General features: G+C 40.6%; 2 protein-coding genes across 2 annotated transcripts; one reads left to right on the forward strand and one right to left on the reverse strand.

The window, feature by feature from the left end:
- The first annotated feature begins 2,466 nt into the window (after window positions 1-2,466).
- Window positions 2,467-12,186, forward strand: LOC122841299 (sentrin-specific protease 5-like). Its single transcript, XM_044134504.1, has 10 exons — window positions 2,467-2,713; window positions 5,543-6,465; window positions 8,229-8,334; window positions 8,416-8,563; window positions 8,654-8,701; window positions 9,344-9,421; window positions 9,878-10,015; window positions 10,130-10,213; window positions 10,830-10,880; window positions 11,742-12,186. The coding sequence occupies exons 2-10, from the start codon at window positions 5,655-5,657 to the stop codon at window positions 11,856-11,858; spliced, it is 1,581 nt and encodes a 526-aa protein (XP_043990439.1). The 5' UTR covers window positions 2,467-2,713; window positions 5,543-5,654; the 3' UTR covers window positions 11,859-12,186.
- Window positions 12,187-14,006: 1,820 nt separating this feature from the next.
- LOC122841271 (protein crumbs homolog 1-like) lies at window positions 14,007-23,729 on the reverse strand. Its single transcript, XM_044134444.1, has 8 exons — window positions 23,696-23,729; window positions 21,226-22,194; window positions 18,109-18,659; window positions 17,864-18,029; window positions 15,861-16,776; window positions 14,707-14,748; window positions 14,493-14,615; window positions 14,007-14,259 (listed from the first exon to the last, which is right to left on the reverse strand). The coding sequence occupies exons 1-8, from the start codon at window positions 23,727-23,729 to the stop codon at window positions 14,007-14,009; spliced, it is 3,054 nt and encodes a 1,017-aa protein (XP_043990379.1).
- Window positions 23,730-24,990: the final 1,261 nt, after the last annotated feature.

Consider the following 24,990-nt stretch of genomic DNA (forward strand, 5'->3'; position numbering starts at 1 on the left):
CATTTTTGTATAACTTTTCTTCAGGTTAACTTAGAAAGTCAGGTATTATTGTAAGAGGTTAATTTTCTAAACTACAGAAAAGTTATTGTTAGGGAAGCTTAAATGTGAAAAATTGCACTGATGTTGATATGCGATAGTAGCACTGCTGTTATGTTAGATTTACCAATGTTTTATTTGATCTTTTTGTATAGCCGATTACTCGATTAATCGTAAGAATGATCAATAGATTACTTGATTACTAAAATATTCATTTAGTACAACCCTATCTGATTTTATGACGTTGAGAATTTCACGTTATATTCTGCATTAGTCAGTCCTCCATGGTGATGCATTAACTCATTTTTAGTGATTTTATCCTGGTTCCATGCTCAAACAGTCCTATTGTGTAACCAGCTGCCTGTCTCCACTGAGGTCAGAGAGGAGCCTTGCAAAGCGGGGCCCCTCAGATCAGCGACTGCACTCTTCAGAAGAGGATGTTTGTCGATGGCAGGGGGCATATTTGAGGGCCAGTGACACTCACCACTGCCGTCCTGGATGTTTGTTTTGTATAAGACCATCTGCACAACACACAAGTATCACTCCAGGTCAGGAGCAAACAGAGGTACCGATCCGACTTTTCCTGGTAAAATTCCAGCGTTTTCCTCACACAGGCCAACGTCTCAAAGTTGTCAACTTAAGAGAAAGTTTTTGGTGCAAACGGGTGAGAGAAACAATCTTTGGACAGAGAGGGAAGTCCAAATGGAAGTTTACAATGTTTGCATTGGGACATGCACGCACTGACTTCCATTTTGTTTCGCGTGTTTTTCTACGCACTACATTGTTTCAGAACACCAAACCAATTTAAAGATTAATCATGGACAACACAGGTAAACACAAAATGGAGTTTCTGAAGGGACAGTGTTATGTAAAATTATGTTCTAATGTCATTCCTTCATCAAGAAATTAACTCGAGTGTTGCTTTGATTCTTTCACGCATGTTTGAGAAACGAGGCAAACATTCAGCTGTGCCAAACGCCTGGGTGGGCCTCGCGACGCCTTCGAGACGCAGTTCGAAGGGCTTCTTCAGCTTCCTCTGACCACTTCCTTACAGTCATTTTCCTAACAGGTAGTCTCTGGACAAGGGGGGTTTATATTCAGAGCAGGGAAAAACAAGATTGTCATCTGATTTCTACAGAGGAGGTATTGATTTGGAGATATATAAATCCTTGACATTTGTACAAATGTAGCCTACCTCAGAAAAGACAGCGAACGCCGCGTCAGATTAAAGTCTACATCCGATGCTCTACAAGGTTAAAGCAGCAGACACATCTGAGCATCTGCTGTTTTGAAGCAGAGCTGCCCGGCTGAACAGCTGCACAGAAAGTCAAAGGGAGGTCCAGGAGAAGAGAACCGATCTGGGGAATAAAAAAAACAACAAAAAAACAAGATGTCAAATCTGTGAAAATCTGGTCTGGTCTGACTCAAGATAGATGCACATTTTAAGACCTTCTGAAAAATCAAAATCATTTCCTAAAAAATTAAAAAAACAGAATAGTTATCTATAAATGAGTTAAAAAGTACCATTTTTACCATTGTTTGGTAAAAAAAAACTCACCAAACAATGTTTTGAGCGCAAATGAGAGATTTTTTTCCCTCTTTTCATTTTAAAATTGACAAAAAAAAAAAAAATAAGATAAATTAATTCAATTAAATTTTTCACGAGCTCAAAAAAATATATACGGAAGGCCGCCTGTTTTATTTCATGGACCACCAGGGGGCGCTGTGGGAGCCTCAGAAAGTTTGAGGGAAGATGAAAAAAACAAAAGGCAAAAATACAAAACAATTTATCATAATTTTTTTTAGTTCTTCTTCTTCTTCTTTATTATAAAATATGAATTATAATAATTGATTTAACAAATGTTATTTCTGATGCTCATTTTCGGCTGGGCTGCCAGGCAAATTCATCAAACTGCTTTGCTCCTCAAGCTAGAACAGCAAGCAAGAAAAAGACTTCTGACAAGAAAAAGATCAAAAGAACTACTGCAAAACAAAATATAAGAACTGTGGGAACAAAGTAACATTAGATGTGATTAATATGACATTATATATTTTCCTATAATCAAGGGAAGTTTGTGATGAATAATGTTATTATCTGGTAATAAAGTCATAATATATTATCTGATAATGAATAAGTGAAAAATAATAATTGCTGAATTATGAATAAAAACAGAATACCTATCAAGAAGTATATCCTGTTGTGTGTGTATGCGTATTAAGAATGAAGTTATTTAGATGACACATCTATCTATCTATCTATCTATCTATCTATCTATCTATCTATCTATCTATCTATCTATCTATCTATCTATCTATCTATCTATCTATCTATCTATCTATCTATCTATCTATCTATCTATCTATCTATCTATCTATCTATCTATCTATCTATCTATCTATCTATCTATCTATCTATCTATCTATCTATCTACAACTCAGTCTTGTTTTGTTATTGAATTGGTCGTTTCTGATTGGCTTACACAGGAATGACGCATTTTGTATGCGACTCCCAATGTGGAGACTCTTATTACTATTTCGTCATTGGTTCATCTGGTTTAATTTGATGTTTAACAGCTTAAACTACTATTTTTCCGATACTGTTCTGCTGCGAGTCGTACTGCGGGCCCAGAAGTCGCACCGAGCGGAAGTTTCATCCAGCCAGGCGGAAGAAATGCAGGTAAGGCCGACTGTAGGAAGCTTCCCCAAAACCCCCATGTTCTGCTGCTGTGTCAGAGGAACCTAGCTCTGCGGCTAGCTGCTCCGCCGGGGACTCCGCTCGGTAACACGTGCAAAGCTGAGGCCGGACCAGGCTGGCAACCTGGAGTAAAAGCAAATGCTAGCAAAGCGTCGGAGGACCGTGTGTTTGTCCTCCCGCGTCGGTCTAGTTCTGGACACGTGGGCTCCCACGGTGCCATGCAGAGCCTCGCGTAGAGCTCAGGCTTCTTAACGCTGTGAGGCAGTTTTATGCCATGTGAAGGATAGGTTCTTTACAGAAAGTAGCACCCAGTTTTACAGTGATAGTTCAGCTTAATAACATATTTGTCAAATTGGAGAGAAGGTCTATGGGTTAACCATGAATATTAGCAGCAAAGTAAATGAAAAAAAAAATAAACAAGTTGTTTAAAAAAAAAAAAAAATCCAAGCACACAATAAAAGTATTTTTAACGTTTTTCAAAAAACCAGCTATGCACGTGCAGCGGTTGGTTTCGTCTCGTTTGCCCATTCTTCTTTGCAAAATATCTAAATTTTGTCCAATTGGATGGAGAGTGATACTGAACACAAGTGTTCGAGTCCTGGGACAGATGTCTAATTGAATTCAGTTTTGGACTTTGACTGGGCCATTCTAACTCATTAATGTGCTTTAAATCTAAACCTCTTCACCGTGCTCTCTGTAACTTGAATATGTGCAAGGCATTTCAAAGTGCTTTACATCAAATCAAACACAAAAACACAATGCAACACAGAATCAACAATAAAAACAATATCAAGTCAGATTCCCTCAATAAATTTGTAACTGATTACGTTTCAAATACAACTCTAAACAAGTAGGTTTTTAGTTGAGATTTAAAGGAAGTCAGTGTTTCAGCTGTTTTACAGTTTTCTGGAAGTTTGTTCCAGATTTGTGGTGCATAGATGCTAAATGCTGCTTCTCCTCGTTTGGTTCTGGTTCTGGGGAGGCAGAGCAGACCAGAACCAGAAGACATGAGAGGTCTGGAAGGTTGATACAACAGCAGCAGATCTTTAATGTATTGTGGTGCCAAACCATTCAGTGATTTATAAACTAACAGTATTTTAAAGTCTATTCTTTGAGCTACAGGGAGCCAGTGGAGAGACTTTAAAACTGGTGTTATGTGCTCTATCATCCTGGTTTTAGTGAGAACACCAGCAGCAGTATTCTGGATCAGCTGCAGCTGTTTGATTGATTTGTTGGACAGACCTGTGAAGACGCCAATAATCAATGTGGCTGAAGATAAACGCATGGATGAGTTTCTCTAGATCTGGCTGAGACATTAGTCCTTTAATCCTGGAAATGTTCTTCAGGTGATAGAAGGCCGACTTTGTGACTGTATTTATGTGGCTATGAAGGTTCAGGTCAGAGTCCTTCACTACTCCCGGGTTTCAGGCCTGATCGCTGGTTTTCAGTTGTAATAACTGAAGCTGTGCACTGACTCTAGATCTATAGCTCTAGATCTATAACTCTAGATCGTTCCTCTTTAGGTCCAAAAATAATAACTTCAGTTCTGTTTCTGTTCAGCTGGAGAAAGATTTGGCACATCCACACAGTTATCTGTTCTAAGCATCTGTTCAGTGATTGGATGGGTTCTGAGTCTCCTGGTGACATCGTGATGTAGAGCTGTGTGTGATCTGCATAGTTATGGTAGCTAATATTATTTCCTGTAATAACCTGAGCTAGTGGGAGCATATAAATATTGAATAAGAGGGGTCCTAGGATTGAACCTTGGTGGACCTCACATGTGACCTTTGACCTCTTTGATGGGAAGTTTCCAATTGAAACAAAGAAATCCCTGTTCTTTATGTACGATTCAAACCAGTTAAGCACTGGACCGGAGAGTCCGACCCAACTCTCCAGTCCATCCATCCATCCATCTTCTTCCGCTTATCCGGGGTCGGGTCGCGGGGGTAGTAGCTTCAGAAGGGAGGCCCAGACTTCCCTCTCCCGTCCATTCAGTAATATTTCATGGTCAACAGTGTCAAAAGCTGCACTGAGGTCCAACAGAACCAGCACTGTGGTTCTCCCACAGTCCGTATTTATATGAATGTCATTGAACACTTTGACTAGGCCAGTCTCTGTGCTGTGGTGAGACCGGAAACCAGATTGGAAGGAGTCAAAGCAGTTGGTTATCGTTAGGAAGCTATTTAACTGTTTACACACAACTTTTTCAATAACTTTGCTGATAATGGGAGGTTGGAGATCGGCCTGTAATTCTGCAGTAGTGATTTGTCTAGATTGTTCTTTTTTTATCAGTGGTTTGATTACTGCTGTTTTCAAAGCCTGGGGGAAAACGCCTGATGAGAGCGATGAGTTTACTATTTGGATCAGATCAGTAGCAACAACAGGCAGGACTTTCTTAAAGAAATGTGTGGGTAGAACATCCAGGCAGCAGGAACTGGAGCTGAGTTGACTTATAATTTCCTCTAGGGTTTTATAATTAAGTAGTTGAAATTGGGTCATTTTCCCTGTATTTGTTTTGTTTGGGCACAGCGTTAGTACTGACTTTGACTTTATAGTGGATGTGCAGATTAATCTTCTGATTTTTTTTAATTTTCTCTGAAAAGAAACTGGAAAACTGGTTGCAGGCGGCAATAGACTAAAATTCAGGTGGATGCTGAACCTCTGCTCCAGTCTTTCTGGTCTTGCATACTATTGGTAAATATTGGTTATAACAGCAATATTGATATGGACTCAACTTTTTAGATTAGTGCATCCCTTAAAAAAAACAAATATGTTTGATGTTTGTGCTGAAATGATGCTTCTCTGTTGCAGAGCTGGCATGGACACCCAGGAAGACACTCGCGTTACTTTGGCAACCAGCGTCCGCATTCTCCCTGAGATTTGCCGCTTGATCTAGCGAAGGGCGTCGGGACCATGGTGTGAAATGCTGGGAGTCCGTCCGTTCCAACCAGGAAGCCAGTGGGTCCAGCTCGGCCGCCGCCCCCCTCACATGTGTCGCTCTGTCAAACAGAAGGCTTCCCACAGCTGCGCGCTCACATGTGAGTCCACGTGGTTCGGCCTCTGCCAGATGGAGCAAACGCAGAGCCGCTGGAGGAAGCCGAAGAGCCTGACCAGGAGACGGGCGTTCATGTCGTCCGTCAAGGGCGTGTCCCACCTGTCCAGGCGGGACAAGAGACGCTTGTACTACAAGCTGCAGTTCTGGCTGTGGAGGAAGCACAGCAAGAGGTGTCGCATCTGGAAGGTCCGGACCCGACGGCGGCGGTGCGGCTCCGGGGTCCGTGCAGCCACAGACACTGAACTTAAATTGAAATCACAGAAAACAGTTTCGTTAGAGAATGACGAGAACTTGGAAGTAAAATCCCCAGAATCCATAAAAACCCATTTCGGCCCGGATGCTGGGAGTTCTGGAGAAGTCTGTCAGAACGGGCTGGGGAGCTTCAGCCAATCAGAAAGCGTTTCAGGTTTGTCTGATGCAGGCAGCGGCAGTCAGACCTCGCCAACGGCAGCATTGCTGCCCGATGGCGTTGAACATTGTGGACGAGCCGAGGGGCTTCTCCACCCTCTAGAACTTTCCCACACCGTGAGACCTCTGCAGGGCGCCGGCGACGCCGCACAGTTCAGGTCGCAGATGGGTTCATTAGAACACAGTCCTGATCTCCAGCAGAGCGGGAGTGAAAAGACGACATCCTGTCTGAATGATGCCGACGCTGACACTCTGACCAGGGAGATCCAAGGTCAGTTCACCATTTCCCTGAGGGGTGGGCGGTACGCCGGAGAAACGTATCGCAATAAAATGGTTTTGTATCAAAGACATAGCTAATTATTGATCCGTTTTTTTTTTGTTTGTTTTAAATGTCTGAAACGCTGCCAAACTGGCGATCTGGGGCCGCATGCATAAAGTGTGCGTGCGCACAAAAAATGCGTGGTGCCACATTTTGTGCACAAGTCATATAAAAATTAACTTTGCGTCAAAGTTTGCGCAAATACTCAGCAGCCACGCAAACGTTTTCTGTGGACAATATCACACTACAAAAATCAAAGCTCACCTAAATGCACTGAAATCTGACTACATTCAGTGTTGTTTAGAACAAGAAGCATCAAGCCCGATGGTTTTCATGATTTTAATATTTTATTGTTCAAACTGAACCGCATTTATTGTTCGGTTTCATCAGACATTAAGCTAACACGCACACAAAATAAAGAAAATAAAGGTAAAAGTATGTGAAAACCTCGCTCGAATGTAAATAGAACTTTTTCTCAGTTTTTGTCTCATAAAGATGTAATGGATTGGTCCGTGCGCTGAAGTGTGTGAAATGTATTTATGGGGTCATTTCATTCTCACGGAAAGAAGAAAACAGGGTTTTCTCAAACCTGCTGATTTAAAAATAATGAACAGGTTTGACTATTTTTAAGGTGATCAAGGTGTGTATGCAATCACACGTATTTAAGTAGCTGCGAAAAGGTGAGCCGGGTAATTGTGGAGCGCTGTTAAAACAGGTATTTGCAGGATCTCTTTATTTATTTATTTTTTTAATTTGGATTTTTTTTTTTCTCTTTAAAATGTATTTTTATTTTCGTGAGGTAACATTATGTATCCTCAAAGCACCTTTTAAATAAAATATATGATTATTATTATTATAAATACTTATACTGCTTCGAACAAGGACGTTGCCATGGTTATTGCTTCAGGTGGTGGCAGACCTCTGGGTATTTATACTAATTTCTATGTATTTATGGGTGGCAACAGCGCGGACCAGAAGCTGCGCTCTATTTCCCATGAATTAGGATTTATAAAGGAAATGTGCGCGGTCGCGTGCGTGCGCACGGCTTTATGCATCCGTTTTTGTTTTTTGTGCGCCGCACTTTTCTAAATTTTTCCGTACGCCAAGTCTTGGTGTGAGAACTGCGCATTCTTTTATGCCTGAGGTCCCTGATCTTTATTCTTGAGATGTTGAACTAGTTTTTCCCTCGGACTCCAAACCACTCCTTTCATTTTTAGGCAGTAATGAGGCGAACATGAAACAGCTGATGTGCAAGTTACTCAAGAGGTTGTTGCTAGGTAACCAAAAAGAGTATGTAAATCCCCACATTAATAATCAGTTTAGCAGAGCAGAATTTTGTTTTTACAGCAGTAGAAGAAGCAGCTGTGGATACTTTTGCTGACTACATAAAAAAAATCTATTAAAAATGAGCTGGGCTGAATATTTAGAATATGGTTCCACGATTTAGAAAATTGTGCAATTATATTATTGTTAAATATGGCAGAAATAATTGTTTTATATATTTATTTATATTATTTATATCACAATAATTCAAGTTTTGTAACAGCGCGCGGATCAAATTAGTGCAACATTTTTGCACACTTTTAAAAAAATGTTCATATAGAATCCTGATCAAATGCATGAAGGTTTTCGATGACAAAATGTTTAGAAGTTTAAGTTGGAGGATACTGCATGTCTGTTCCTCACAGCTTCTTCTTCTTCTTTTTTTCCCCCAGACTTCTTGGAAGTCTTCTACAGACGATACGGAAGCTTCATCCCGCTCCATAAGAGTGACGTTTTGAGGCATCTGAAGTGGAAGTTCGACTCTGATTTCAGTGACAGGTGAAGGCTTGAACTAACCCAAAGTAGCTGCGTTGTGTTGCTAGACGAGACCCTAAAGCCAGCTTGTTTCTACATCCACAGGAAAAGCACGATCTTCTCTAAAGTGGACAAATACCGAACCGCGATCATCCAGGAATCCGTCCCGTCATTCCAAGTCGTCTACAAAAAACACATACTGACTCTGGAGGACTTGTTGACCTTGGCGGATGAGCACTGGCTCAATGACCAGGTTGGCATCAAACACCACAAGACCTTCGGTTTGTTGTGTTGAGAGTGTTGAGTTATGCTCTAAACCAGTGTGTTTTGGGGTGAACTGCAGGTCATGAACATGTACGGAGAGTTGATCATGGAATCGTCCAATCACAAGGTAACCTACGTTACAATCGCCATTATGCCAAAAGAAGGATTTTATTGAAGAATTACACATAAATCCATCAAAAATATTGTATGGTAGGAGGATCATGGCGCGGCATATTTATTAATAACTTGTTACTATTCACTTGTGATTTTACATTAGCGGAATATTCACAAAGTTTTGCACACATTTATAATGGGAAGGCGGCTAGCGGCGTTAGCTCTAATCTATCAAAGATCTTCAGGTTCAACTTTACAATTGCTATTTTGGCTTTCGATCAGGAGATGCACTGATTACACTCTTCTGGCCGATCACCGATCTTTAAAAAACCGGACCTGCTGATATCAGATTTTTAAATATATATATATTTAATGGTCTTAAAACTCATAGGATATGATGATAAAGTTGCTAAGTCAACAGCAGCAGGGTGGCTGTCAGACCTTTACACGGAGAGGTGATGTAGGTTTCTCATGTAAGCGTCAGCCAATCATCACAATTAAATTAAGTTTAAGTTTCTACCCCTTTAGGTGATTGGTCCATATATAGAATGTAAATAACTATAATTGTTTGAACTTATTGCCAAATCCATTTTTCAGTCTTTGTTCCTGATTAATTTCAGCATGTTTTTTTTCTTCTTCTTGTTTTTTGTTGTAGGTCCATTTTCTCAACAGTTTCTTCCACCGTCAGCTGATGACCAAAGGATATGACGGTGTGAGGCGATGGACGAAGCAGGTTAGATAAAACGTAAAAATCATTTTCATCGAGTAAACTAAAGAAACGTCCAACACCAAGTCAGATGTGTGTTATTAATCGATTGAGGATGCAAACAGAAAATGTGGATTCTGCAAATAAAAACATGTAAACGAGAGGAGCAGAGGAAACTACAAACCACATTGATTGGTTTATGTGTAAACGGGTCCAATCAGACCCAAACAACAGTGCTGCCAATCAAGAATTGAAGCAGTTTTTGGTACCTTTAGCATCGTGGGTCGGTACCAAATCCTGTTGGAAGATGAAACCAGCGTCTCCATAAAGCTAGCTAGCAGAAGGAAACATAAAGTGTTGGAAAAATATCCTGGCAGACACTCGATTTTAACTTTTTATTGTTTTTGTTCAGGCTGTTAGTTAGAATATATGTTCTAACTAATCCCTCCCAGTAGAACCATTGATCCAGTCTTCCTGTTTCAGGTGGATTTGTTTTCTAAGACTCTTCTTCTGGTGCCCATCCACCTGGAGGTCCACTGGTGTCTGGTTACAGCCGACATTTCCGCCAAGAAAATCTGCCTTTACGATTCTCAAGGACATTCACTCCAGAAGGTTGCAAGGGTAACAAAGCTATTTATTTATTTATACAAATTTTCTTCTTACTAGAATGTCTTGGTAGGATTTTGGGTCAGTTGAGTTGGACTGCATCTGGATGTGTTGCTTTGCTTTGAACAGAACATCCTGAAATACTTGATGTCCGAAGCAAAAGAGAAGAAACAAGCTTCTTTTCAAGACGGCTGGACGGTGTCATTTGTAGAGGTATGAGAGACCGGACCACGTTCTGTAGAAGTATGACGGAACCACAGAGGGCAACTTGAGTTTGACATTTTCACTAGAGTTACACTGGCGTGGCAAAAATAAGACTTGAGACCTGACTTGGAAATACTGGACTTGAACCGGGCCCTCAAAGACTTGTGACGTGATTTGGACTTGTCAGAGAACGTCTCTGTCAGAACCGGTTTTAGGAACACTGAGTTAGCTGCTGTTACTGTAATCACACCCCTAAAACCTTTCTTTTCATTTAGTCACATTTCAAACACAAGCTTCTATGCATTTTATTGTAATTTTATGTGACAAACCAAACATTAGTAAGCGGTCGAGTAGTCTAAAACTAGTTGGTTAGCATTTGTATTCAATAAAATAAAATTTTGAAAAATATGAAAAAGCTGAAGTGCAGCATTTCCAGGCTCAGGAATGCTGTATGTGTATCCTGTTCTAGCACAGCCTAGAGGGATGTGCTCACAAATCTTTGCTCCAGACACCTGACTCTATTGCTGGAGACCTGATATAAAAAAATCTTTCCACTTATGATTCACTCGCTCCATGATTCTCATTTTTTACTTGATGCTTTGTCTCCCCCTGCTGTTCTTCACAGGACATTCCACAACAGACCAATGAGAACGACTGCGGAGTTTTTGTCTTAGAGGTACGTCTCGCTTTTACTCTTAACACGCTTTGCTAATTGATGCTTTTTAATACTGTTTTTTTCTGTCGCCGTGGAAAATAGTACAGTATGTGAAGTAAGTGAAAAATATTAACTGTTTTCACTGTTTTTTTTTCTCGACTTTTTGAAAGCTTTTTTTATTTTCTGTCCTTGTCATACATCTTAAATATTACAGAATTCTCAGAATTTTTAAACCCTTAAAATCCAGTTTATCCAAACTGTGGGGCTCAATAATTAATCTATTTTAAATTTTTTTCGGAAAACTGTAAATAAATACTTTCACCTTTGTCGCTAGCTATAGAAATATTCCATATTAACGTATTTTCTTGAATTCCGTTCTTAATTTCAGTCAAAAGAGTCCTAAACTTTTTTTTTCCTGCAGTTCACCAAAAGACCAATTTTTTTGTTTGTCCAGGCATAAAATTTTTTTGTTATGTCTGGAAAGAAGTGAATTTAAAGTTGGATTATCCAGAACAGACATAGTTGAATTTCTCTTACCTTAAGAAGCTTTATTTGAATTTGGTTTCCAATAAAAATTTCTCCTAAGTTTTTTTTTTTTTTTTTTAAACTTGGATCTGATTGGACTTTATGTCCCAACAATGTTTCAGTCTGACTTTCACCAGTCGACAGAAATGCTAGTCATTTTTGTTATCGCTTTTTGTCATAAATTTTATTCTGTTTTCTTCCAGTTTAGAAGAAAAAAAAAACGTACCAAAATGTTTTTTCTCATTCAGTTTCTGGTTTTCTGGTTTCCCGTTACTTAAACACTCTTTCGCTAAAAAACATGAACCATTTATTGTTTCAGTTTAACACCGCAATGTTTTTTTTTTTTTTTTTTTACAGTACTCTAGATGCCTGGCTCTGTCAAGACCGTTCCAGTTTTCCCAACAGGACATCCCGAACATACGGAAGAGGATCTATAAGGAACTCTGTGACTGTGAGCTTCATGAGCAGGACTGATGAGAGACGATGGTACATGCAGCTTCTGAAGGATTTCTAAAACGAGGAACCTCACTGGTCTGAGGTCTACATATCTGTAACAACTCTTGTTGCTCTGCTGTATTTATGTGATCGCTATTTAACCAGAAGTGTAATTTAAGTAAGAAGCATCTCTGAAGTCCACCAGAAAAGCCTTACTCAGTCTATCACGGACTCTTCGGTTTCTATCCAACTGTTAAAACTAGCGGTTTTACGATTTTAATTTCTGTTTCCGTCATTGTTTCAATAGATGCATTTGGTTGAGTCTTTTGTGATTCAACCGGAAATGATTATAAAGTTTTACAAACAACTTGGATGTACTTCACTTTTATTTGATGTTTTCATCTTGTATATTGGGTATACAGTACACATTTCACGTAGAACAATTTGAAGTTTATACAAGTTTGCATAGTTATATGTGAATCATGTTGTGCTAGCTTCACATGTGTGACTGTCTCTGAACATGAGACCACAGCAGACATTTAAGGTGGACATTTAAGGCACACACAGAGCTCTCTGTCTGAGAACCAGACCTGAAGAACACCAGAAAACATCGAAGAAGACATTTCTACTACAGACTGTAAACTAGATAACTTGTAAGTTCTTTGTGAACAAATCAGAAAAAAACAATGTGCATCGTCAGAGACTTTTAACAATTTTGTATGGGTGCAAATCAGACATAAGGAAATGATGGGTGTACATTCAAATAAAAGGTGGTTCCTCCAACCTATGTGCTGGACAGGGGCAACTCTATTAACTACAACAGTGTTTTTTCAAAGTGGGAGGAACTCCAGGGGGCGCTAAAAACTGGAGCGTAAAAGAGGAAAAACAAGTTAAAGATTTAATCTCATAAAGTTTAAATTATTTTTAAATCTTCAAAAAATGTTTTTCCAATTATTATTATTATTATAAAACATAAGTTAAAATAGTTTCTGTTCTTTGCCATCCTCATCTCTGATTGGCTGACAGTCAAACGCGTCGAGCTGCTTTGCTCATTAAGCTAGCCTACTAGCAAGCGCGGAATGGACGAGTTTTCAAGAAAAAGACCGAAGGAACCGACTAATGTAAAACCCCATGGCCAACTGCAATAAGAAGGTATGACGCAGCGTTTATGCAAAGCAAATGTAATAATTATTGAATAGAGAATAAAAGCCAGAAAAACATAAGTAAAGTCTGATATTTTTTTTATAGCATTGTCTCTTGATCTGAAGAAGCTGATGTTATTTGGGGGTGCAGTCCTCAAATATGATAGACTTAAGTGTTGTTTTTTTTTATTCAACTTAATGCAGAAAAATTACTCAAAGAATGGTGAATTTATGGAGCCCATCTGGTGACTTGGGGCAAAAAGAAACAACTTACGTCCACAAAAATAAATTCAAGATTGGACATAGCAGGTCTTTGATGTTTATAATGTATGTATTACTCTTGAATTGAATTACAGTTGTGACCTCAGTACACGTTAACTAGGAGTTCATATTCAATTCAAAATTCAATTGAAAAATATTTATCTCAAAATGAATTTAAATGTTGTGACTCCTATCATCTGGATATCTTCAAAATGTTATCAAAATTCCACATCACCGTGTCCTGGATGACGCAAGCAATTGTTGGCAATCACTGCTAGTCCACCTCATCTGCTTTTGCCACTCCTGTTTGAATCTCTGTCTGGCCTTATGATTGGAAAGCCGGGCAGAGAGATGTTGGGGATCTGATCAATGGTAGAGATCCATCCATCCATCCATTATCTGAACACCCTTCTTCCCTAATGGGATCGGGAGGGTTGCTGGTGTCTATCTCCAGCTGCGTCCCGGGCGAGAGGCGGAGTTCACCCTGGACAGGTCGCCAGTCTGTCGCAGCAATGGTAGAGATGATAGATGATTTGAACTTCCTCCTTCTCTCTCTACATCCATGCCCCCTCCTTTTCAACTCCTTTAGGATTTGAGGTCATAGTTCAGGTATCATTTGAGTTTTTGAGATGCTAATCAGAAACAAATTCGTCTAGATACGGTTATGCATCATAGCAAATGTCCAAACACATACTGCCTCAACCAAAAACATAACAAGAGTCTACAAAAAGAATGGGTGTATATAAATGATCATCTACATGAAGTTTGGTCCATTTGGTTTCGTCTAATCGTTGACGTGGAACCCCCACTCGATCTCCGGCTCGTCGTCGAGGCGGATGACGAGGTAGGACACGAGTTGGAAGAGGTTCTGCCACAGGCCTAAGAACACGTACATGTAGAAGTCGCTGACGTCCATTTGGCAGTACACACCCGAGTAGTTCATGTCGCACACGCACTCGAAGCTGTTCACGTAGTTGAGGCAGAAGCCTCCATTCATACACGGGTCTGAGGCACATTCATCTATATCTTTCTCGCACCTGAAAGGATACAAAAAATTGTTTTTCAGAAACAAATGCATGCTAACCATGATGGACCAGAAAATAATCTATGTGGAAATACGAACATTTAGTAGTACCTAGGATTTCTGCAAACATTTTGAAAGAACAAGAGGAATTTAGAAATTTGTATCAAAAAATTATTAATTTAGTTTTATTTGGTTAAGCGGCTTTCCTTCAGTGTTTCAAGACAAACATTATTTTGCGTGTCCTACCATTGACCGGTGAATCCAGGCAGGCAGTAGCAGGTATTCTCAGCTTCAGAGCAGTTCCCTCCATTAAAGCAGCTGTAGTTCCATCTTGTACCCGCGCAGAAAGAGGCAGGTAACTGAGGAAGTCTAGGCAGATGCATATATAGTGTCAGCTTCCTTTTTAGTACTTGCATGGCTTTGCAACCTTTGCATTTATTTTGTGTAAAGAAGCACTCACGGATCTGTCTCTATGTACCACGGAGTTTCAGGGATTTTAACACTGTAAGAGATAAACTTTGATTCAGTACAGCTTTTAAAATTTTTTTAGCTATTGCTTAAATACTGCCGTCACACTATTGTACCTTTTAGTTCCCATGATGTAAGAAGGCATAACGTCATTGCGCAATTACTCTCCTACATTGGTTTTTATTCATCCTGTTGCCACCATAGATCACATAATCTCATTTACAGACAAGGGCAGAAATACATCTCAAAAAGATTCCTCCACAGTTGGTGCATCCCATGTATACCATACATGTTCCCCACTAGAAAGTCGACACAACTGCGACTCAGTTGTTGTAACGATGTCCCAATGATAAAATCTTTATCTAACGTTGCCTGCACTGACGAAGTAACACTGAAAGTAACACTGGCATTTTATTCCTGGATGGTCAGCAGATCCATAAATAAGATAAAAGAGGAAAAGGGGAAAAAAATTGCCAAAAATGTATGTACTGTTGCCTGATATATATACACACTATTCAGAACGAGAGCGCATCAGAAGTGACACACCTGCAGGACGTCCGACAACATTGCATTTTACATATCTGTAAATAAAGACATTTAAAAACTGTTTTCGTTCATCATCATAGAATCCAACATCATTTCTACTGCATATGAGACGTTGCTTAACTGGAGTTTGTAACATAACATTGACCCAAAGTATACAAGTAAATCCACTAAAGACTGGCTAAGGATAAAAAAAAAAAAAGTCCTAGGTCAAAGTTTGGGTATCGACTGCAAGGAGATGCTGTAGGGTGGCTTGAAATTGGCCAAACGGGCAGGAAAACCTAAAACATCTTACAGCTGAAAATGAAGAATAAGACAAACTGTCCTCATTCTCACTGAAGTCAGTTTGGCTAGAGGGGGTAATACTAGCTGTCAGGACGTTGGGTTATAAATGTCAACTTTACCTTAGCTAGAAAATGCATTTTTGGTAGCATTTTGTGTTACGCGTAATTAACAGCTAGAGATTTAGCATTCTCATGTTCGTAATTTCTCACAACTGTACTTCAACAAAACGATAGGTTTACGAGTCTTTCTATAAATCAGCATCAATGGAACATTAGAAACAGTGTGACGGCAGTTTTAGGTTCATTGCGTAAAACTTACTCGCAGAAATGTCCTGTCATGTTCCGAGGACACAGACACGTGTAGCTCTGGAAGCCTTTCAGGCAGGTGGCGCCATAGTTGCAGCTGCTGTTTTCACACATATCCATTTCTACCTCACACTGTTCACCAGTGAAGCCCAGCTCACACTCACACTTATAGCCCTCGGAGAGGTTAGTACAGTTACCGTATACACATGGGTGGGAGTTGCAGGTGTCTGTCTGGTCTTGGCATAGTGATCCTGTCCATTCAGAGGGGCAGGTGCACTGATGCTGGTCGAACAGGTCCTCACACATACCCCCATTCTGGCATGGGTTTGGAGCACACACAGTGGCTCCCCAGCATCCGTACTGTGGTGAATTATTGCTGTTGCCCCTCACAAACTGTTCCTCCTGAGGTCTGGGGAGGTTCAGTTCTGTCTCCTGATGGAATGGTAAGTGAAGACCCCCAATCTCCACTGGACCTAGACATCCTGAAAAGGTCAATCCAGATTCCTGGCTTAGGCCACCCAGGAAAATGTCTGCTCCATCCCTGAGAAAGCTCAAGTCTCCAACTGCTGCTTTGGAGACACTGATGTACTCTTTGTGTCCGTCTACATCCATGATCCACCTGGATGTTGGAAACTGTTTCTCCTTGCTGATTGACACAAAGTGCCACTCACCATCACTGAGTGGAGCCAGGCTTTCTGCTGTCACTTTCAGAGAGTCATTATCAGCCCCACCCAGGAGCTCCACAACCAAATGAGAGTCAAGGAGAGAGACCGTTATGTGAACAGAGTCTCTCTCAGCATGAAGCAAAACGGCCTCTGACTGCCTAGTGCGGAAGCTGAGGGAGACACTGGAGAGGTTGGACTTAATTTTCTTGTTGCTGTGATACCACAAAATGCTGTTGTCAAGCCGGAACGTCACATTGGACAAACCTATGGCATGCAAACAGAAAACACTGTAAATAAAAGCCACTTCAATACATTATGGCTGATGATGCCTTATTTGGTTGAAACATTTGAGTCTGATACACCAAAGCAAGAGTGCTCAAGTCCAGTCATTGAGAGCTACCACATTGCAAACTTTAGATGCGTCCCTTCTCTAACACACTTAGATCAAATGAGTGGCTCTCAACCTGACGTATGCAGAGCTGAGTTACTGCTGGTGACAGAATTCAGCTGTTTGATTCAGGTGTGTTGAATCAGGGATGCTTCGCCACTGTCATACTGCCCCAGGTCAGCTGCAACTACAATCCGGTAACTTGCCACCATCAGCTAGTGAATAGGTTAATGTCTGAGTATAGTGTGAAGTGCTTTGGTATTCTCTGGTCTTGGTAAAGCACAATACAAGTACAGCACACGTAGCTAGAATGGAAGGTATCGAGGACTGGACTTGAGTACCCCTGACTAAATTATGCTTTTATTACACCAATAAGACATGCCAAGGTATTGCAGAACATGCCTGTACTCCAATGCAAAAACATGTACAAGTAATGAGAGAGGCAGGTTATTTTTTAAAGAAATTAGTCTTTATGCCCCATACCCAAATGAGGAGCTATATTAGATTTTCTGAAGTATCCTCTTTGTGATCAGCACCTTCCTCCTTTTCTCATCAATAACATGTGACCAAGAAATCTCGTCATCACACACTACCACAAGCATTTGCCATTAGACCTAATCCTACCAGGGATTACTGTGTCTTAGGGGAATCCTGCATGAGCAACTCTGTTCCCTCCTGCAATTAGCCACATGGTAATTAATAAGTCAGAGTCCTGCTTGGGATAAGGAATAGAAATCCTGGCTGTATGTGTAATGTAAGAAGGGGGAAGACATGCAGCAAAGGTCACCGGGAATTGAACTTGCGACAGCCACGTCAAGGTCTGAGGCCCCATTACGTGGGTTGTGCTAAACCCCTGGACCACCACTGCACCCTTTGGAATGTAATTCTTAAGACTTCTTGATTTTTGTACCTGCATTGTACACACATGTTGTAACAGGAAATCTTTGAGGAAAGGGTACTTACACTCAAAGCCTTGGGAGAGGGGCTGACAGATAGTTGCAACAGGGCAGGGAGACAGGTCACACCATTTCACCTCCTCACACCTTTGCCCTGCTGTGTTGGGGGGACAGCTGCAGATAAAATCATCCCACATGGAGTAACACTCCCCTCCATTGAGACAAGGGTTGGCCTTATGTGTGAAAGACAAAAATGAGATTACAAGGCTGGTTCATTTTACACAGAAGTCGCAAGCATGGCTTTTATCTTACAGCACAAGCGTTGTCACTGCTGCATCCTTCTGATACGCCCACAAGCTTCTCCAGGTTGTACGACTCCACAGGAGTTGATACTGGATAGAACTGCAGGTGCTTGCTGTTAATCCTCAGATCCTGGACGCATCCCTTGAAGTAGCCACCAAATGAAGCCGAGGCTCTTGAATCTGGTAGACCTCCAACAAAGACCAAATCGCCAGGATGTGCTTGGACTCGCCTGATGGCCATAGAGCCCTGGGTTTGAGTTGACAGGAACAAAGTGGCTGCAGTTCCTTCCAGCTTCACAGCAACCAGGTGGAAGTGGCCATTGTTGACAGTGTTCCGACCGACAAGAGTCTCAAAGTTGTTGACCTGAACTTTGACCCTGCCCTCCACCAGCCATAGGCGAAGATACTGGCTGGTGGTATTGGCCAGTATGAGAAGCAGACCACTGGACTGTCTGGTGCGAATGAACATGGATATTACTACAGAATCCCCCGGATCATTGTCTAATGAGAACATGGCGTAGCTCTCAAGGTCTTTGTTTCCAAACCTGCCAGTGATGTACTCTGTGATGAAGGAGTGAACAGAGAGAAATAGGTTTCAAAGGCATAAATGATAAACAGTACACTGTCATTTAATTACAGGGTTGTATGTATCAGGTGCTAAAATGTTCAACAATGTCAAACTTTTATTTCTGATTTTTAAAAATGCCATGCTATGTGGCTGCGTACTTTGAAAATGTTTCCTGTCTGAATTTATCAGTCTCTTACTTTGCTGTGCAGGAGCTTCTCTGATGTTCAGATTTACTGTTATGCGGTCTTCAGCACTTCACCAGTATACTTGTTGATCGAGTTTACACTCAGTTGCTCAGTTTGGCTTCCATCTCTACTTTGGTTTGATTTGTCCAAAGGACAGTAGTCTAGAATTCTTGAAGTTCTTGTGACTCTTTTTTGTTAACAAGAAGAGGCTTGGTAGCTTTTTCAAACAAGACAAACCTCAGTCATTATCTGACTATGCATTCAACATCAGCATACTAACTAGAGCCTAAATATAAAATGCAATTTTTTGATTTTATTTGCAGGTTCTCTGATTGATCAGATTGGGGTAAATTTGTGGGGACCTCCATAACTGTAAAGTTTGGCAGCCGTCCTAAATGTTTTCCACTTGTGAAAAATATCTTGATATAAAATGATGGACATTTGTGAAATGGCCTTGTACCCCATCCTAGATTGGTGGGCATTTACAGTTGCCTTTCTAAGGTTATTGTGTTAACACTTACCTGTACTGTCCAGATCAACTGATTAAACTCCTACGTTTGAAGAGATGGTCACTTGTTGCTGATGATCAATTCATCAAGTGTTCTTAGTAAACCCCATCCAGCTTATAGATGATAATATGGAAGCAGCAAAACTGCCCCTTTGATCATACCAAGTACTAGCTCCTTGTATTCCTCAGGTTGTGAATCAGTGGAACGAGTTGTAGGGTTCAGTTCTAGCTTTCATCCCCTATCATTTGTCGATGTGCCATTGGGCAACACATTTTTCTCCAAGCTGCCTTGCTATCTGTGTGCAATTGTGTGAATATAAAAACTCTCTGAGGGGTTCATGTGGCTATAATTCTGTTGTCTTTTTGCCAATTCCTTCTTCATTTTTAATATCCAGCTGAAAATTTGATAAAATGTTGATTTAAGGTGGGGGGTTTTTCTTTTTATTCCAATCTTTTCAGAAATTTTTAAATGTATATTAGCTGACGAAAACAATTAATGAGTTGCTGATGACTTCACTCAGGTAATTTGTTGACGGTTATGTTTGACAATGAAGTAACACATACATAATGATTAAATGTCTTAATTTGCCCTTTAAAGAAGACACCTCGGTGTGTTCCAGACGTTTAAGACTTCTTGATCTGGCGAGCTGAGAGCATTCCCGGTCAATTAGTGTAAGCCACGTTTTTTTAATCCATGGTGCAGGTGTAGGTAAATAGTTTCTAATTTGACATCTGTTTAACTGGACTTTGGGCTATTTCCATTTACCCAATAAGCTCCTTTAAAATTTGCTGTCTAACTTTACCCTGGTGAGTGGCTCTCTTTAAAGCGATCCATTGAGACTTCTCGATGTGACACCTACTAAGACTGGACTTAACCTTTACCTGCTTTAACAGCCTCTGGTAATTCTGCTTACAGTTGGGTCGTTACTAAAGATGAGCATACCGGACGGAGTCACATGCACACACCGTCAAATAAATTAACGAAATAAATGAATGACCTATCAAATAAAAATCAAAAACCAGAGGCATCATGAAAGTCCTCAATAATTGACTGAAACATTGTGTTGTGTCTTGTAGAAATAGTTGAAGTTTTGTCTCATTACCACCTTTTTATTTGATACCAGGGCTCTGCAACTCCAGTCCTGCAACATTTGGATGAATTACCGCTCCAACACACCTGAATCAAAAGGCTAAATGACCTCTTTGGTATGTTAGCAAGTTCTGCAAAGGTCTGAAAACCATTCATTAGATTGAGGTGGGTTGGACTACAGATGCATCCAAAAGCTGTAACAAAATGGCATCCAATGACTAAAGTTACAGACCCCTATGATAGACCAACAAGAAAGAACACACAACAGGACTCATGTATGATTGTTCAAACCATGTATGAACAACCATACATGGTTTTTAATCCACCATCTTGGTGTACCCACCAAGATATGGCAGTGCACTTAATTGAACACTAATCAGACCTCAAGGTTGAAGAATCTATCCACAAGAACAATTAAGGCCCCGACATGCAATGAAAATATTTAGATCAAAGCATATTCAGGTGTTAGAGTGGCCCAGTCAAAGTACAATTGAGAATCTCTGGTGAGGCTTGAACGTTTACATTCACAGACAATCTCCAGATGTGTAAAGCTGATAGACATACCCCAAAAAGATGATCCTACGAAACACTGAATCTGTATAGAAGAAAATGTGTATTAACCCATGTGTCATTTTCCTTCCTCAATTATTCACTACTTTGTGCTGCCCTGTCATCTAAAACTGAACAAGAAGTTATGGTGTAATGTGATAGCAAACAGAAGAGTTCAAAAGATGTGAAGACTATTGAAAGGCACTGAGTGTGTGTGTGTGTTTTACCCTCTGCACAGTCGTCTCCTTCATACGGCCTGTGGCATTCACAGGCGTATCTCCTCCAGCCCTGGCTCACACACCGCCCTCTGTTCTGACATGGGCTCTCCTCACACTTGTCTCTGTCGCTGCATCCAGCTACGATGTTTGCCTGGACGTCTGAATCTTTTGGCACGTCACCGGGCAGCACCAGACGTGAATCTACTAAGACATCCCTAAAGCAGCCCAGAAAGGCTGGTGGATCCTCTGCTCTGTCCTCAACTCTACCTGAAGCCCCGTTCCACCCAATGGCTCCGACAAAGAGGCTTTGTCGAACAACTCCTGGCTCCGGCAGAGAGGCAGCTTGATCCATCGGCTGGACTTCGACGCCCGAGTCCCTGCAGCTCACCTCACTGCAGAGCAGCCTGATGAGACTGACCACACCACCCAGAGATGCTTCAACTGTGTGCCACTTGTTGTTGGACAAATACTCTGGGAGTTCTTGAACCAGAGTGCTGGTGCCTTGATCTCTCAAGCTGAGGAGGCGCAGATGTCCAGCCATCAGCTCGATGATGAGGAGCAAGTCATCCACTCTACGGTGAAAAAGAGTACCAGTTGGGTTCTCTGTTCTAAAGCTGAAGGTCACATTAAGAGGAGATTCAGGGTCCAGTTGCTCGGTGTCGATATACAAATATCCCTGCGACTCAAATGAGAATGTGGTGGAGGTCTGGCATTTTGGCCCGGTGTAACCTTGAAGGCAGATACACGTGTAGGCGTGTTGGTTGTTCGAAAACAAGGGAGAACATATTCCTCCATTCTCACACTGGCTTTCATCACAGCCTGAAAGGGGAACTGTACAGTTCTCTCCACCATACAGGCGTCCATTTTGGCTCTGCTGCGAACAAAGGCAACGGAATCCTCCCGAGTGGCTTTCACATAGTCCGCCATTTTGACACGGCTGCTGTTCGCATCCGCCAAAGTCCTCACTGTACAGTGTTCCTGGAGAAATAAAAAAGAAAAAAAAATCAATATCTATGTTCATACAAACAAGTTTTAATATATTTTATTTTATTAATGCAAATTAGCATATTAACAGGTAGTCCTATCAGCTAGGAACTGACTTATGGGAGGATTAATATGTCCTCTGATCAGTAGCTCTATGTTGTTCCCCCAAAAATTCACAATAACTTCACAATTTTCAAATACTTGAGTATTTTTTATAATCTTACTATGTGCATGCGACTCACCTCATGTAGGCCTAATTAGTGTTACATAAAGTACAATGTTTGAAAAACATGCATTTAGTAAAAAAAAGACATTTGTGTGTGTCCCGTAAAATCGGGGCCTACTTGTGGAAGCCCTTTGTGAATGCACTTTATTTTGACATGATATGGTAGGAATAATTGTGAAGTGAACTGAACATTATTAATATTTTTCCATGGTTTTTGCAATTCAAAATCTGAAAAGAAGTGGCATGCATTTCTATTCAGCGTCTTTCAATCTGCTGGAAAAAGAAAACATTCGATGCGCTCAGTTACTTCAACTGTAAACCTCCCAAGGTCAGCCACCTTAACTTGAAAGAGCAGTCATCAGAGAAGCAGCCAAGAGGCTCATAATCACTCTAGAGACGCTGCAGAGATCCTCAGCTCTGGCGAGGGAATCTGTTCACAGGGCAATCCAATAAACCGGCCTTTATGATGGAATGTCAAGAGGCAAATCCGTGATGAAAGACAGATGGAAGTTGGTCAAGGTTTCCCGTAAGCAAAGTAGTGGACACAGCAAACATGGAAGTCAATGCTCTCATCATAAAAAGAAATGTACTTTTCAGCATTCATATAAAATACCTTGTCTCGTTCACATCACCTGAGTGAACCAGTTGTACCAGTGGAACATAGCAGTGGATACGGATGCTTGTCTTCCCCAGACGCAGGGAAGATAGTCTAAGTTACTGGGAAGATGGACGAAGCTAAATACAATCCTGAGAGTAAACTTAATAGACGGTGCAAACGACTATAAATAGAGGTAAACATTCTTGCCTACCAGGTTTAGGTGTTCATATTTTTGAATGGTCCAGTCAAAGTCAAGACCACTACAAGATCCCATTGCAAAACTTTAAAACTTGTGCTCACAGATACTTCTTATCTGAACTGACTGAGCTTGAACTTTATTCAAAGAAAGGTGCAGAGCTGGTAGGACTTGTTGCAGTTACTGCAGGAAAAGGCGGTTCTACAAAATATTGAATCAGGGGGGAAAGAACACAAATGCACACCGTTTTTAAAACTCTGCATGCTTTTCCTTCCATGTCATAAATCACTCGTCGTATTTTGTGACAAAGTTCAAGCAAAATGGAGACTGTTGAAAGAGACTGTACATAGTAAAAAAAAATACACAAATACAAAATTCAGGCCAAATGACAATGAAACAAAAGAATTTATTCCTTCCTTAATCTGACACACCACACATGCCTAATAATCTCTGGTCATAAATCATTTAACATTACCTGCAGAAAGCAACACAAGGATCCACACACGCATGTTGAACCTCGACATTGTCCTTTACTAGTCCTCCAGATGGTTAGATGTTGGCCAATATCTTCATATCAGATCTGACTGGAGAATGTGTGTGTGTGTGTGTGTGTGTGTGTGGAGCTCCATCTTCTTCCCCCCACCTGCTTCCCTTAATGCATGGATGTGTCAACTGAAATCCTTGGATCGCTGCATGTTAGACAGAAGAGATTAAGCTAATGCACTTATGTAGTCTTACATGTTAAACGTGTTGGAGAGGGGAGGGGCGCGACGGAGCCGGCTAATTCCAGCACCTCCGCGCGTGTTCCCAAACACAACCAAAATGTGCTGTTATGTAAGTGACAGTGACCGGATTTCAAAGTTGTGGTCCGAAAGAACCGCAAAGTAAAGCCTGGCTGCTCACACAGCGACATTTTCTTTTGCAATCACCCAGAAATTGCAGAAAATGAATGAGATATTAAATATCAACTTAGAACTTTGAGTCAAATATAAATGTCATCATTTGGTTACGTAAATGCATTCATGAAATAACTTGTCAAAAAAATTGCCTAAGATGAATTCTTTAAAAAGAATCCTCGTTTTAATGCACAAGATTTTGTGCGTTTATCATAAAGATTGATACTTAAACTACAGTATATATGTCAGACAAAGGATATGTATAAAAAAACAACTTCCAGGAACATGTTATTAATGTCAGCAAGAACAATATGTAAGGAAAACTCTCAGGTCATATTTCTACTCCTTTGATAAAGAGAAAGTTTCCCGATTAAGAAATTAACTATCAAAATATTATTAGGAATGATTAAAACTAAAAGAAATAATTAGCAAAGTTTTTTACACTCGTGAGTTTAAAGAAAGGATGTTCAGACAATTTCTTTAGCTGTAATACTAATATTTAATAATTAATTTGTGTTCCCCGGCAATAAATTGACCACCTGTCTTTGATGGATGGATGGATGGATGGATGGATGGTTTGAAGGACGGATGGATGATGGATGGATGGATGGATGGATGGATGGATGGATGGATGGATGGATGGATGGATGGATGGATGGATGGATGGATGGATATCCAACATTAATCATTATTCTCAGGGAAGAAGGAGAAAAGATTCTGAATAAGAAATTGACATTTATAATATCATCTAAGTTTTTATGCGCTGACAATAAACCAATCTGAGTTTAGTTACTGAAAATGAACCAACAATTTTTCCACAGTTAATTCATTACTTAACATAAGGGGTGGTGATATAAAGTTTGGACAAATATGG

The sequence above is a fragment of the Gambusia affinis genome, linkage group LG12, assembly GCF_019740435.1.
Source record: "Gambusia affinis linkage group LG12, SWU_Gaff_1.0, whole genome shotgun sequence".
NCBI classification, from domain to species: domain Eukaryota; kingdom Metazoa; phylum Chordata; class Actinopteri; order Cyprinodontiformes; family Poeciliidae; genus Gambusia; species Gambusia affinis.